The sequence below is a fragment of the Pieris napi genome, chromosome 7 (genome assembly GCF_905475465.1).
Source record: "Pieris napi chromosome 7, ilPieNapi1.2, whole genome shotgun sequence".
NCBI lineage: Eukaryota > Metazoa > Arthropoda > Insecta > Lepidoptera > Pieridae > Pieris > Pieris napi.
Window position 1 is genome coordinate 12,638,858 of NC_062240.1, and position 16,285 is coordinate 12,655,142.

Below are 16,285 nucleotides of genomic sequence, written 5' to 3' on the forward strand. Positions count from 1 at the left end.
TGATTTCGTCAGCCATTGTTGCCGGTTTGTGTGGCCCGTTTAGGAGTCTGCATCATGGGCCATACTATTGCAGACATATTGCAACACATTGCCCAGCCATAGATTGTTCGGCCATCAGCTGCATTTAAATATTTTTGTGATGGCCGGGCAATTAGTGGCCAACAGTGCAGCCATCAATTGCAGCAAAACATGGCCCGTTTAGACGCGCCATTATAAAAATACGCCACTCACGTGGTTCACTTATTGGTGACGATATTAGTATGTTTGATCCTCATAATTTTTACGGAGTCTATTATCGTCGGAGCAGTGGTGGCCTAGTGGCTTCAGCGTGCGACTCTCATACCTGAGGTCGTAGGTTCGATCCCCGGCTGTGGACCAATGGACTTTCTTTCTATGTGCGCAATTAACATATGCTCGAACGGTGAAGGAAAACATCGTGAGGAAACCGACATGTCTTAGACCCAAAAAGTCGACGACGTGTGTCAGGCACTGTAGGCTGATCAACTACTTGCCTATTAGATTTAAAAATGATCATGAAACAGATTCAGAAATCAGAGGCCAAGACCTAATGAGGTTGTAGCTCCACTGATTATTATTATTATTATTTTCGTCGGAGAATGTCTTTGATCGAAATAGCTTTAATGATTAGAAATATTTTTCAAAAATAATTCCTATTTTAATACACTTAAATTTTAAAATATAAAAAGTACGACACAAGTTTACTCAATAACTTAAATATTTTATCAGTTTTAGTTTATATACAATATTGGATAGACATAATATTATGTCATGAATAATGTAAGATTTGTCCTGAACACAAAACTGCTCTCTACTTTTGAACCATTTTTACTTTTAAACATTCTTTATAATACATAATATACAAAGTTCAAATTGCGGGTTTTTTTACACCAAAAAAGGACTTCGTTTGTTTACGTGTTTACAAGTAGGGAATGCAATGATCTTGCGGGATCGCGCCGTCGCATAATTAATATTTCCCCAAGTAACCCGTGTATGGGATTGTATCTAAACAGAAAGTATGATTGATAAGGGCCACGAGCAATTGTATAGTACGAATGAATATTGTATTATTGTATACTTTACATCAATGATGCAACTCATGGCTGGTTTTCCAGGCTCACAATGGCATTTGGCTTGAAAGTCAGATCAGCTGTTTGGTTATGTAAATAAAATATTTTATGTACATACCTACTTTGCATTTTTTGTAAAGATATTATAAATATTAGGTTAATAATAATAACAAAGCCCGTTTTATTTCCAATCATAACAAAAACATATAATATACAGCGTAGATTACCTATTGTACATTTCTATACAATTTTTTTCCTTGTTATCCTATATCTAGCTACCTTTAGTACCGTCGATCGAAAGCCCTTCACGGGTAAAGAACTCCTCCAGCTTTTTCCAACTGACTCCATCCATCGTCAAGTAAAATGATAACCTCGTATGTCAAAAACCCATTATGTCATTAAACTGGTATAATCATGAAGTAAGGACTTATTTATGTTATTAATTGTTTTAAATTTTACCATCTAAAACTATGGACAAAAATAATAATATTTTAACGAACATTGACGTAATTACACATTTTTTCGTTTCTCTGGACATACGAGGTTATAATTCTTTCTTTATCCATTCGTTTCCTGCAACCGCTTCTATTTGTTTTTGGGCGCCCTCTTCTCCTTTTTACCCTTGGTCATTTCCATACATTTGTTGTCTTTAAAGTCTACTATAAAGTTAATATTAGGTTAAACAAAGAAATCTGTTCTATTTCTCCATGGGATAGTATTGACTAAGATTCGATGGCTATATTAAAAATATTGATTCATAGTTATTGCAATAATGCACGATTGGGCATACTTTCTTAAATATCTCAGTGGTATATAACCGCACCGGCGCCTGTATCAGTTGTCAGTCCCGCAAGGAACATCAAGCAAACATTTTTCATCGTACTTCACAAAATGGCTTTATTTTTCAAGGTATTTATAATTTACGAAAATGTGTATTTTGTTTCGCACCAATATTCTACACTATAGGTCTTTTAATTATCAAATTATTTGTTATACAGAGTCGTATGTAGATAGTAGTATTATTTTGATTCAAACCTAAGTAAATAAAAAAAGTTACCACAAGCCAAACCCGTAAAAAATCTTGTCTGACCGCAAGACAATTAAATATAACATACTAAAAATTAAATATATAATTTTATTTTATCTATGTACACATAATATAATGTGCTAAATTATTAATTCTAAATTACAAACTCAATAAGCGTTGTTTAAACATTCTCTTGTTTTGGCTCCGTTATAAAAATAAACGAAGTGTAAATAAATAAATAAAATAAAAATAATTCAAATGAAATATTTACAAAACTAGAAAAAATAATCATTTATAAACGTAAACGCATCTGGAATTTCAAGGTCATTAAAAATGTTATGAAAAAGCAGAAATGTTAAGCTATCACGAAGGCATTCAATTTTTCAGTGTCACCGTTGTCGTGGTGCAACAAGCGCTGACCGTGAAGGTCGCTCGCGATAGTTATGGGGCATCCACACGCTGGCTGTTTGTCACAAACACCACAAACAGCAAACGAAGTCCCAAACACCAACCACAATCACCCAACACAAACAGCCATCCACATGCTTGGCGAACGTTCATAACATTCCGAATCGGCAAACATGGCGGACGACGAGCTTGTGGCAGCTATTACTTTCGGGTTGACAAATTTTTATTATAAATTAAAGCAAGAGAAAGAAAAAAGGAAAAAAAGAAGAAAGCAAAGACGATGGTGGATGATTAAAATACATAGAAAGCGTACAAGGTACTGCTTTAGACTTTATTATTTGGGCTTTAATTGAAAAAGTGTAGCAAGTAAATACGTCCGCCTCCCGCAAGCTCGCGCGCATACTGATCGCTGCCAAACGTGTGGATACGTAGCAAACTGTTTGCCAAACATCCTTTGATCTGGCAACTAAAACCGACACCGATGCCGAACACTGCCCAACACAAACACAAACAGGCAAACAACGACAAACACCCATCCACACGTCCGTGTTTGCTGTTTGCTGTTGGCTGTTTGCCATTGTTTGTCAAGCGTGTGGATGGGGCTTTACAATACTCTTGACGAAAGTGACACAAATTTTATTTTTTCTTCACAATAGCATTGCTAAGCCTATTGCTGTACATTCCTAAGATACATGAAATTCAATCGTTAATATTAGTTTAATTTAAATTGTAGATAGTTTTCTCCTCTCTACATCAATGTATTATACCGAACCGATTTCATTCAAATTTGCACACCATGTGCAGTTTGATCTAACTTAAAAGATAGGATAGCTTACATCTCGATTTATACCCGCAATATTATTTTATTGCAAAATAATTGTTTATTATTTGATAGTCACAATTCTAACAGATGGCGCTGTGTTGAAAGTACCAACGTTTCACATAAGCTACAATTTAATGGCATTACCACCAAAAAAGCATGGTGGTCCCCATGACTGGTGTTCTCCTACCGTTTCTCTTGAATAGTTTACTACTATGTAATATAACAAAAACCTTAGCCACAGCAACGCTTGGCTGGTCTACTAATTACTTGTATATTTTTTAGACTTTGGCGCTCATGGCGTTTGCATCATACGCCTACTGCAGTCATGCCCCAGGTTATTCGTACAACCGCTTTAGTGGTCCTGTGAGTGGCAAGATTGTGGAGGTCCAGGTCCCTGCAGCTCATGGAGTACCGGCTCAGCAGCACGCAGACTATGGGTACGACCATCAAGCGGGCAAGATCAACCCAGAGACAGCCAAATATGACCGTTTGAAAACCGTAGATTATGTGGTAAGTAGTTATTTAAATAAAAAAAAATATGGGTACATGATCATTTTAAAATAGTTTTTGATGAAAAATATTCCAGTTACGCAAACAAAAATACATTAAAAGTATATGTAATAATTTATTGTTTGTGTGACTACTTTGTCCAACCAGGCTTCATAAGATAAACCACTCCTTATATGGAAATTGTATTAATTTTTACAACTAACTCCCAAACGAAACTAGAGAATTATTAGTAAATAAATTCAAAACTCTTGTTAGCCGTAAAATGATTATTATAAATTTTAATCAATTTGACGATAATTTAAATACATAATCCTAATCTTTGGGATTCATTTGCTCCAGTTCAGTTTCCCAGTATGAAACAAAACTAGGCGATTAAAAACAGTGGAGTTCCTAGCCGCTTCTTCTTGCCCGATCTATGCTCTTGACTTGCGAACTGGTAGTGAATGTAAATTTAGAATTCATTTAACGTCTTTTCTGTTCACGTTCATAAGTGTACTTGGTTACCTATATGCACAAAGCTATTTTGAGATTGGTTAAAGAATATAGAATTACAAAGTCAAGCCAATTTAATATGTTTTAGGCGAAACCCGATTATCACTACGCATATGGAGTTGAGGATCCTCACACCGGTAACCAGCAGAACCACAAGGAATACAGAGATGGCGATGTCGTACACGGAGAATACTCCTTGGTGGAGCCTGATGGTTCCCTCAGACTCGTCAAGTACACGGCTGATCCCAAAAACGGTTTTCAAGTAAGTAAACCCACTTTTGTTAATTTAAAATTATTCAACTCGTGACGTTGCACCTAAAGAGTCGTAATTTGAAATTAAAAGTTTTTTTATAAAACGCGTTTATAGTGGTAATTTTTTTATCTTTGAACAATTTATATCTCTATATACCTATATAAAATTCTCGTGTCACAATGTTCGTTCCATTACTCCTCCGAAACGGCTTGACCGATTCTTAAGAAATTTATGCATATTCAGTAAGTCGGCTACTATCTTTTAAACCCTTAAGTGATAAGGGGTATCTACCACAAGTTTTTTTTTGTTTTAATTTTTATGATACAACATACAGAAATAAATATAACCCTTGACTTTCACCCCTCTACGACCCCTATTTTTTATTGTAGTAGATAGTTATTTTTATTAAACTAAAAACTGAAGATACTGGCAGCGTTCCCCCTTTGAATAACTAGACTTATTCTTTATGATGAGAGCCTTATCATGTTCAAGGATTGTTATTAAACAATTTCTTCTTAATTATACACATATATCGTATGACGACCTAGCTGGCCCCGCGAACTTCGTGTCACCTTAATAAAATTTTTTACTTAGCCTACCTTTTAGTAGCTACATACCAACATACGGAACATTTGGCTATACTACCCCTGTTCGCTTTTCCGGTATAAAAACCGAAGTACTAATTTAAACTAAATTTTAATAACCTGCCACAGAGTGCAAGGAATAAAATTTATAAATTACTGGATTGGTCTTCGAGTTTTGCGCTCAATGTATTTTGCATTTTAATTTTATTTATAACATTTTATTATTTATTAAACAAATAAATTGTATTTACAATTTCTGTTCCCTTTGGTCCCAACAGTTTGATCCTTGTGGCAGCGTACCTAAAGCGTTAAAAGTAAAAGGTATTCAGGTGCACAGGGACCAAACTTTTTAAAATCTCTATATAATTTTATTTCTATAGATTTTGCATAACACAATACCCAACTTCTCTCACATTTCCCCATCAGCTCAAATCCTCTTTAACCTCCGTTATTTATATCGTTATAATTGTCACCGCACTAGATGCGTTAGTTTTATTTATTATATTATTTATTAAGTAAATTCGTAATTATACAGTTCGTAAGTACAGAAACATAGCATAAACAAGTGAAACTTAGGCATTTTTGCTAATCATTTCAATTATAGTATAATAATTCGAGATATTTAGGAAGCCAATGCCCTTGTGCGGTTTAACGATATCAGTAACGTGGTAACCACTGGTCTAATAAAATCTTATTACACGTGTATTAATTACTCTAGTATTCGTAAATATTGTAATAATTTTCTTTAATTCATCATTTAGTACATCTAATTACTGATCAAAAATCCCACGAAGTGTTATTTTAATCCGCCCAAAAATATTTTTTATCTATTTCTTATTATATACTTTTACACATAAAGACTTCTTTACTTACACTGTTAATTTTTACTATTATTATTTGTTCTACTATTATTATTAATACATTCTTTTTCGTTTTTGCGTCACATACATTCCACAGTTAAAATATACCTTAATCCTTTTTTTCCATATTATTTTTGTTATTCTTTTTTGACAATTATTATTATTATTTTGTGTGTTTCATTAGTTATAAATGTTACGTCTGTCTGTAATTAATATGTTTTTAATTAAGTATTGTATTAGCTTATGCTACTTGTTGAGCGTACGATGTTCAACCCTGCGATCATAGTTTTTAAACCTATTGATTTTTCTTACGTACGCTTATCTCGTATGGTAACGGCGTGTTAGGCACAGAAGGCTGATCATATGTAATATGTAGAAATACATTAATGAAACCAAAGAACAAAATACCAATCCTTTAAAGGCTGGCAAACGCGATCGCTATCTCCTTGGCATTGAGAGAGTCCATGGGCATTCACTTAACATCGGTGAGACTGCTGCCTATTTGCCCCCTGTTAAAAACCGATTATATACCGATATTTGTAATTACGGGATTCCGGATTCATTCCTTGTACATAATCTCGTGCACAGTAATTCTAGCTCGTGATGTTTTATTAAATAAAGTAATTGTACATCAATGTAAATTCTAATTTGAACAATCGATATATCTTTTACTATTTTCATTACACATAATAGTCTTAAATAAAATATTTTTACTAAAGTCTTCGTTCTAATTATTAAAGACATAAGGAATGACTATTGGCTAAAGTTGTTTGTATATAACTAATTATGTATATAATAATAGACGTAAATCTTTCAGGCAACAGTCCACAAACAAGCAAATCATCAAGCACCAAGACCTGCCCCCGCGCAACACAGACATGACGAACGGGAAAGCGACTATTAGTTCATATCATAAACTAGCTTAATTTATTTATAATAAATAAATATTGTTAAACAAAAATTTTATTTACTAAACAACTTCTGGAACATTTCAAACGAAAATGGGAATACAACTGTGTGCGTGCCTTCCCCGGCAATCAACTGCAAGGACTGTAGATAGCGAAGCTAAAATAATTAAAATTAAAGTCATAATTGTTTAAGTATTAATGTCCGTTTCATAATGCGACGCAACGATGTGAAAACAGACTTGAAGGACGAAATGTTTATGTTTAATACTTGGGCGTAGTTTATTTAATTGAAAACATTAGAAACTTTAAAAGGGTGTGTTTTTTAGAATGTAACTACGATTAGTGTAGTGCAGTTTAAACTTGTTCTTTTTTCATAATCTTACAGCTAACATGAATTATATATAACAAAAAAATTAAATTAAAGATATAGCCAAAGAAAGAATACGTAATATATACAAAAAGGTTCAAACATTTATAAAAAGAAAAAATCAGGGTCCTTCAAGAAAAGAGCGTATCAATTCTTAAAAGGCCGGCAACGCACTTGCGAGACTTCTGGCAATGTGAGTGTCCATGGGCAGTGGTATCACTTAACATCAGATGAGCCCGTTGCCCGTTTGCTCCCTGTTACATAAAAAAAATATATACATTTAGCTAGGTATATTCGGCTGTATTGTGTGATGGTGTGAAAGTTAGGGTGTGTATGTGGGGTATGCAGTATGCACATGATGATCTTTTTTAAACATTTATAACCAATAAGCAATAATAGACTAATTTTAGTTGATTGATATTGAAAGTGACATCTTACTTGCATTCCCATGGGATTCTCCATCAACAAAGTGGTTGCTACCTGAAGATTTTTTATCGTTTCTATTTCTGATTTGGCAACTATTATTTTAGCATTAGCCAATCTTGTCGACTCAGCCTCAGCGGCCATTGCCTTTTGCAACTGCAGTGGCAGTCTTATGTCTTTTCTGTAAATTAATTTATGAGCAAAACTTATAATATTATAAAAGGTATAATGAAAAATTACGAAATACCTGAGACTTAAAAGCATAGTTTTTGATATGTGCATAAAACCTTGCACAAAGTAAAAAAATATACAAAAATTTAGCGTGCCAGCAAGGGATTGAAGGAAGCGTGTTAAAAATCAAAAGACGATCTCACTACTGGAAAATATGGAATACAGTGTGAAACAATTAAAATGGCGATACGATAAGGGATAATACCTACACGTAAATTGACTAAAGACTACGACGATCTTTAAACAAATAGCAGAACTATGGACAGTACAGTGGCCTTTGTCGGAAGACAAGCAAGCACCGAGGAAAATTGAGTAGATTTATTATAATTTTAATATCAATATGTACATTTATAAGATAAGATATTAGATGTTAGAACTTGGTTGTTTGAAATAAATTCATTCATTCTTTCCTATCTAAACTATATTCTATTCTAATTATAATTATTATTAATTATATTCTGCGGGGATAGTAAAATAAAAATTAAATATTTTGTGATACTTGTCGTCAACTAAAACATTTACAATTTGATTAATAATGAACGCAATAGAATCTTGATATTGTATATTTAAACGTACTAATAGTATATTAATATGTATTATGAATGAAACTCAAATGTGATGCTGAAATATGTATTTTAAGATACAACATATAGAGTTTGTTTTTTACTTGAAATCAAACACTATTTCTTTTATAATCCAAAATGTTCTAACAAAAAAACATTTGAATGAAAGTTTAAAATGACAGCTTAAACTGGCGCCTTTTCCACAGGGTAACAAACAAATTAAATGAAAAATCTAAAAAATATAATTATTTTACATATGCACAAAAGCTAGTTTACATAATAACGAAACACCATTTAGGTATATTTGCTGAATTAAATTAAATTCAAACATTTAACTACCATTACACAGCAGAATGAATATTTTTTAAAGACTCATTATTCAAAAATAAAGCCGTTTGGAGATATATAACACTTTACTTACATTTCAACTTTGAGAACTTTAACACCCCATTCTTTCGTAGTGTTTTTCATAAGTTCTAGTACCTGTTGGCTAATTACTGGTCTATTAATAAGCACATCGCTGAGTTTTGTCGTTCCTAACGCATTTCGCAAAGTGGTTGACGCTAAGAATTGAGTAGCGATTCTGAAATCAAATGTTTTAATTGATCTAATTATACTGAAACTATTTCTTTTGAAACCCAACCGTCTTAACTGGATTTTTAAAAGTTTTTTAAGAATATGTAAGTAATCAAGCTACGGCATCTAAGACCGGCAAAAGATAAATACAGAAATGTCAGATCAAGAAATTTATTAGCGTTATTTTGTTTTACATTCCAATCTACAATTTCAGTTGTGCACCAAGAGCGTGATTCAATGTCATAAACAAGGCAAGTCAGATGCTACGTCTCAATTCTAAATCTTAGAACGGTGTTTTGTCCTGTCTTGGCGTGTATTTGTCTGTTTGGCGTGTTGTTCCCACGAGAATATAAGTGCGTGCTCCTATTTCACCATGCCTCCTGCTGATAGAGGACAAGACTTTGTTTTTAATTTATGTTATTATTATTAATTACTTAAGATATCATCTGGTACATAGTGTAATGGTTGCAGCTCCTTACAAACGTTGTGTAAAAAATCATGGTGATTAAAAAAGAGTGGCGGAAAGTTTATTGCCAGTTCTTCTCTTCCGTTCTACGCTCTTGATTTGAGAACTGGCACTAAATGTAAAGTTAGAAGCATTTCATATACATTTCTTTTTTTTGACGTTCATAAGTGTACATTTTGGTTACCTATATGATTAAATGATTTTTGACTTAACTATTTTAATGCTTATACATTACCTGTAGTTACTAACATTGATGACGGCCCAAACTGGTTCGAAAACTTTATAGAACACAACTGCATCTACAGACACAGTCAAAGAATCCTTGGTTAAGGCCTGGAAGAAATATAACGATCTGGCTTTTACAATTTTTTTGATGAATGGCATCCATTTTGAGAAACTACTACCATTTGTAAAGTACCATAAAATCATTCATTAATGTTCTAAAGTAAATCTGTTGAAAAACTAGATGGCTAGTATGTGTTTTTTCTACGAAATCGGTTTTGATGAATTGTTTAAAGCACAATCAGAAAAATGCATGTAGTTTTTAGGAGTAAATATAAAGTGGTTAAATCTCGTAAATAAAGTATAGGTCAAGTCGAGCTAATAGTAACTATAAAATAAACAAGTTACTTCTTGTGGTGGCACTTCATAGCAGAATGTCCTCAAATCTATGAATTTAACAGAGTCAACACAAGGTAGGTAAAAAAGCAGTCCAGGGCCAAAAGCTTTGTTCTTATGAACTTTTCCGTTCCTTAGAATGACAGCTCTTTCAAATTGACGACTAACCTGCAATGAAATTACAGAATGATGCTTTTTACACACTATGTACCTACCTACATAATACATATTTCTACTAATAAATTTAAACATATGCTTTGCAGAGGCAAAGTCTATAATATTACCAAAACTAATTAAATAGTTCAGCAGTTTTGATGTAAAATAAATTTTAGAAAAAGGGTTTGATATAAAGCTGTAGATTTGAAAATATAATTGTGAACATAATATCAGTTTAAAAAACTTACCACAAATATGCATATCAATGATAGCGGAAAGGCGAGAACAACAAGTATGATAGACATAAATATTAAAAACTTTTCAATAAGTTTGTCCTTTTCTGGAAGTATATATTTTTTGAAAGTTTTTATTTAAAGAGCAGTATTGGCCTAGTGGATTTAGCGTGCAACTCTCATCTCTGAGGTCGTAGGGTCGATTCCCGGCTGTGAAAAAATGTACTTTCTTTCCAAGCGCTCATTTATTATTCGCTCGAACGGTGAAGGAAAACATCGTGAGGAAACCGGCTTGCTTTAGACCCAGTCGACGGCGTGTGTCAGGCATAGGAGGCTGATCACCTACATGCTTATTAGAATGACAAATGATCATGAAACAGATGGTCTAGGTATGGGCCTCAGAATTATATAAATAAATAACACCACTTTTTTTATTTATTTTTATTGTGTAAGTTTGGTAAGAAGAACTAAAACTGACTTAATCCAGCAAAAAGCTTGAATAAATAAACAAAAAGCCTTAATTAAATGTATGCTTCAATTCTACATTACAGAAAATAAAGCAAGCTAAGACAGAAATAACCAACAAAAAACCTTTGTTAAGTTGAAGACGAGGCTTGAAAATATTTGGTGAACCCTTTTCAACGTCTTTTGGAGTGAGTGAAATGGACGTCTGCCGGGGCTCTTGTTGACTAACTTTTAACTTTTCGTGTTCAGACATAGCGTGGTTTATAAAAAACGTGTAAACTTATAGAAATAGCAAAAGAATTTGACAGAACGGACAGAACTAAAAAAAATATTGTCATTGTTTTTTTTCGTGAGTTTTTATTGCCTTGGAATTTCGATTGGGAATGGAAATATAATTGTATTCCTTTGTTGGGACGCAATTGTACTCAAAGCTTGCAAATATCTGAGCTGCAAAAATATAATACAATAAAGTTACTATTGAACCCAGTGGCTATTTTCCGGTCGTATTTCTTTTTACTTTACCAGCATGGCTTTGGGATTCTCCATCATGATTTTTGAAGCATCCCTAAGATTTTCAGCGGCTTTGATCTCTCCTTCTGCTTCTATTATTTTGGATTTAGCGATTCGCGATCCTTCCGCTTCTGCTGCCATTGCCTTTTGCAATTCAAAGGGCAGTATCACATCTTTACTGAAATGGTTTTTCAGATTTAAGTACTAGAAGAACTTCGAAACGTGCGTCGGTTTTAATTATATTTACATTTCAACTCTTTCGACTTCGACGCCCCACTCCATCGTTCCCTTATCGATTTCTTTACGAAGCGCATCACTTATTTTAAATCGATTCGAAAGTAAGTCGGAGAGTGTAAACTGTCCTAAAATATTTCTTAAAAGTGCCACAGAGAGAAGTTCAGTAGCTTTTCTGAAAAGGGAAAATGTTATATTTTTGTACATTTCAATTCCTTTCAAAGATGCACAGTTGAAAGAATCTCAACATTCCCATTTCTATATATATATATATATATATATAAGTTTTTTTTAATATTCTCACCCTCAGATTTTTTTAAAGAATAGGGGCAACGGGCAGGCTCATCTGATGTTAAGTGATACTGCCGCCCTGGGCCCTCTCAATGAGGATCCCAAAGAGATCGCGAGTGCATTGCCAGTCTTTTAGGAATTGGTACGTTCTTCTCTTGAAGAACTAGGGACCCTAAGTCGAATTGGTTTGGAAATACTTCAGTGGCTAGCTGCTTCCACATAGTGTTGCAAGAACTGCCTTAAAAACGCTCAGTTGTGGAACAACGAACGTCGAGGTAATACGGTTGGAATTTCGTATTCGTCCGATGATGAGACTCAGCTAATTAAATCCGAACCTAATTAATCCGACACAACTCCTCTAAATACTCCCTGGAGTATTTATCGTAGAAGATGCAGAGAGACCACATATCTTTACGAAACGCCAAGGTGTCAAGCCTTTCAATGGATTTGGTGCTAATGTCTAGCGAGACCAGAGCGTATAAAATTCTTGTTGTAATAGGCGCAATTAAAATTGCAAGTTTTTTCAAAAAATGTTATATTGGTTTTTGACGGACAAAGTAAAGCTACAAATAAAAGTTTTATTTCAGACAATGAATTGAAAGAGGTGTTACTTGTGTGATTGGACGTTAAGCAGACTGCAAAGTGGATTCATGACGTGAAAGTATACAACAGCATCAACGTGAACTGTCACCAAGTCTTTTGTTAAGATCTGAAATATTGAAAAAGCACTACAACTTAATACGAGTTCAACATACAAAACTTTATTGGATTAACGTTTGTACTTATATACAGTCGACTCTCGATAATTTGACACTCGTTAATTTGAATCTCTCGATAATTTGAATTTTTTTTCCGGTCCCTTGAAAAACTCTCGATAAATTGAATAAAATCAATAGTAACTGGTCCCTTCGGTAATTTGAAGTTGAAAAAGTATTATCTTGCTCGCCAACATGCGATAATTTGAAATCCAGTTTTCCCTACTCTCTATAATTTGAAATCCAGTCTTCCCTACTCTCTATAATTTGAAATCCAGTCTTCCCTACTCCCTATAATTTGAAGCGTTTATCATGCACGTACCTGTCGTTTGTTTACATACATACACAGACTTGTCAATTGTTGCCGACACAAGTGACGATTACTTTGCAGCTCTCACCACTATCAAAAATTCTTTGGACAATGATAAACTGAAGTCACTCACTCAAAAAAAGATTACAGACTTATTTTTGAAATAAAAATTTGTGAATAATTGTTATATGTAATAATAATTGTTAATACATAATAAGAATATAGAAATAATAAGTAACAAATTTTGATCAAATTCTTATTTCCTTCAGTCGCCCCTCCCCCTCGTGCTTATTCAAAACACTTGTTATTTTGAACTCTTGATAATTTGAAATTTATCTCTGGTCCCCTGAGTTTCAAATTATCGAGAGTCGACTGTAGTTTAGTTGAACAGACAATCAGGCGCTAAAGTTAAAAGAATTTGCAAGGAAGAATAATTGCGTGAAATATATTGGCAGGCGTTTTAAAATATGAAGGGATATTGTTTAATATTTAATTATAAAAAAACTGTACTTCCTGTGGAGCCAAGTTAAAAGATTGAGTTCTCATATCTATAAAGACAATGTTGTCGGTGCATGGAACGACCCAAATTATACCAGGACCAACTGGAGAGTCATCTCTTACTCTACCAAATCGTAAAATAACCGCCCTTTTATATTGTTTTACAACCTGAAATAATATTTTATACTCAGGAATGAACGATAAAAACTAATAGACAACGTTATATTTGTACATAAATAATAATATCATCAAAGTTTACCCGGAAACAGAACACCAAAGCGACAGGAAAAACTATTACCATCAATATAGCAATCAATTTGAATACTCTTTCTATCAACGTTTCTTTACGTATTTCTGAAATAAAAATTTATACAAATATTGTGTTTTATATAAAAACAGAGGGCAAAAGGCAGAGATCACTTGTATGAAAACATTCAAAGTACAACTTGACTTTGAGTTCCTTTCTTAATGGTCCAAGATCCCAGGGCCGCCAGACGTCACGTATTTTCTGACGGATGAAATGTGGACGATTGGGTAGTGTTAGTATGTACTATGATCGTATGCCTACCTGCTAGCTTGGTCAAACGGCCAATTTCCAGGTATCAGGTAATCAAGGTACACAAAAACATTACTTACTTCACGTAAATTCTCATGGCTGATTTTTATATATGTTTTCGAGTGTATAGTTAGAAATAAATTGTCAATACTCCCAGACACTTTCCGTCGGCCATATTGCTTAACAGACGCTTTAAGGGTCTCAAAATAATTAGTCAACTTCACGTAAATTCTGACGCTCCATTTTTATATATGTTCATCCGACAACTATTTTAAAAGCTTTGACAAGAAGACAGACCGATCCAAGGGGCCAATCATCCCCTAAACTAAATTTTAATATCTCTGTGAGTGGGAGCGCGAGAGCATTATCTACGCGCATGAGACTGAGTGAGACCGACTGCGCTGTTAAAGCCATGAAAATTACTTGAAAAATTATTATTATTCAAAAAGCGCAAGCAAAAGCCGTTTAATATTTTGAAGAAAAATGAAGAGTACCAACAAGCATTTCACCCTTTTGGTACGTTGGATTTTGTTGGTGATGTAGATGAAGAAGAACGTGTATTCAACATAATACAAAAATATCTGTGATGTTTACAACGTTCCTGGAATAATTGATGTAGATGCTGCCAGACTACAGTTGTTTATCATTTACATACATGGTATCTGATATAAATGAAGAATTCAATCGAAAGAATTTAAGAAACTTCGATGCAAGTATGAAGATGATAAATATTTTCAACCCCGAAAACAATGGCTGGACACTACAAGATGGTAAATATGATTTTCATTGGTTCGATGGAGATCAATTACCGGGTTTTGTCAGTGAGTCGCTGGAAGAACAATCAGGTAAATTATTTTCGTTTCTCATATTATTTGTATCTTTTTAGTTTTTTCAGACCTTCATTGTTCAACTTGTTTTTTACAGAGGAAGAAAATAAGGATAATGCTGATGATGACGATCACGATTTAGATATTCAATTTCAAGATTGATATTTGATGATGATGATAATGAAGATTAAAAGCCACTGTTAAGAAATATTGAAGAATTAATATTTTTCCACTTTGTTTCCAAATTTCCAATAAATAATTAATTTAAAAAATTGCTGCTATTTAAATATAAGTGGTATTTTAAAAAAATATTTTTTAGTTCTAATTAATAAATTGACAAAAAAAATGTCGGCTTTCTTATTTTTGTTGCTATAATTTACTTGTCAACAAAAGTTCTAAAAATTATAAAATATCTGTTCAAATAATTTTCATGGCTTTAACAGCGCAGTCGGTCTCACTCAGTCTCATGCGCGTAGATAATGCTCTCCCACTCATAGAGATATAAAAATTTAGTTTAGGGGATGATTGGCCCCTTGGATCGGTCTGTCTTCTTGTCAAAGCTTTTATAATAGTTGTCGGATGAACATATATAAAAATGGAGCGTCAGAATTTACGTGAAGTTGACTAATTATTTTGAGACCCTTAAAGCGTCTGTTAAGCAATATGGCCGACGGAAAGTGTCTGGGAGTATTGACAATTTATTTCTAACTATACACTCGAAAACATATATAAAAATCAGCCATGAGAATTTACGTGAAGTAAGTAATGTTTTTGTGTACCTTGATTACCTGATACCTGGAAATTGGCCGTTTGACCAAGCTAGCAGGTAGGCATACGATCATAGTACATACTAACACTACCCAATCGTCCACATTTCATCCGTCAGAAAATACGTGACGTCTGGCGGCCCTGGGATCTTGCTCTATAATATTACGAGTTCTCTTTGCTTATGTAAAAAATTCGTGTGATCTAAGGCCTACAATTATTATTGTTTTATAAACTGAATACTTACCTGTCAGATCTATTTTAGATCTTATATTTTTAATCATTTTGTACGTCATAAATGAAGCAATATCAAAATTAATAATCTCACATGACAGCAAACAAAGCTGAGAAAAATGAAATATCTTTTAACAAAATCTTGATTAGGTAATTGAAACAAGGTTGACATGAAGCATTAAAAAGCGAGATGACACTTTCAAAGTGTCAACTTGTTTTAGTTATTATCTGTTCTTTACATTAAACCTCTTTTA

The 16,285-nt window shown here is 33.5% G+C and overlaps 2 protein-coding genes across 2 annotated transcripts; one reads left to right on the plus strand and one right to left on the minus strand.

Annotated features, from left to right (window-relative positions):
• Positions 1–1,875: 1,875 nt before the first annotated feature.
• On the plus strand, positions 1,876–7,006 carry LOC125051318 (cuticle protein 21-like). Its single transcript, XM_047651543.1, has 4 exons — positions 1,876–1,997; positions 3,629–3,856; positions 4,437–4,610; positions 6,863–7,006. The coding sequence occupies exons 1-4, from the start codon at positions 1,980–1,982 to the stop codon at positions 6,947–6,949; spliced, it is 507 nt and encodes a 168-aa protein (XP_047507499.1). The 5' UTR covers positions 1,876–1,979; the 3' UTR covers positions 6,950–7,006.
• LOC125051317 (band 7 protein AGAP004871-like) lies at positions 6,993–16,144 on the minus strand. Its single transcript, XM_047651542.1, has 13 exons — positions 16,045–16,144; positions 13,909–14,003; positions 13,662–13,817; positions 12,698–12,795; positions 11,809–11,970; positions 11,574–11,739; positions 11,178–11,498; positions 10,602–10,693; positions 10,210–10,365; positions 9,815–9,912; positions 8,959–9,120; positions 7,759–7,924; positions 6,993–7,110 (listed from the first exon to the last, which is right to left on the minus strand). Exons 7-13 carry the CDS (start codon positions 11,302–11,304, stop codon positions 7,009–7,011), a joined length of 903 nt encoding a protein of 300 aa, XP_047507498.1. The 5' UTR covers positions 11,305–11,498; positions 11,574–11,739; positions 11,809–11,970; positions 12,698–12,795; positions 13,662–13,817; positions 13,909–14,003; positions 16,045–16,144; the 3' UTR covers positions 6,993–7,008.
• Positions 16,145–16,285: the final 141 nt, after the last annotated feature.

What these genes read in the sequence shown, in the direction of transcription:
- LOC125051318 (XM_047651543.1), top strand. An exon ending in TGAAAACCGTAGATTATGTG is followed by an intron (nt 3,857 to 4,436) that starts GTAAGTAGTTAT and finishes AATATGTTTTAG; the next exon opens with GCGAAACCCGATTATCACTA. An exon ending in ATCCCAAAAACGGTTTTCAA is followed by an intron (nt 4,611 to 6,862) that starts GTAAGTAAACCC and finishes TAAATCTTTCAG; the next exon opens with GCAACAGTCCACAAACAAGC.
- LOC125051317 (XM_047651542.1), bottom strand. Translation starts at nt 11,304, where the DNA reads ATGTCTGAACACGAAAAGTTAAAAGTTAGTCAACAAGAGCCCCGGCAG. An exon ending in CATTGATATGCATATTTGTG is followed by an intron (nt 10,366 to 10,601) that starts GTAAGTTTTTTA and finishes ATTTCATTGCAG; the next exon opens with GTTAGTCGTCAATTTGAAAG. An exon ending in AAAGTTCTCAAAGTTGAAAT is followed by an intron (nt 7,925 to 8,958) that starts GTAAGTAAAGTG and finishes ATTAATTTACAG; the next exon opens with AAAAGACATAAGACTGCCAC.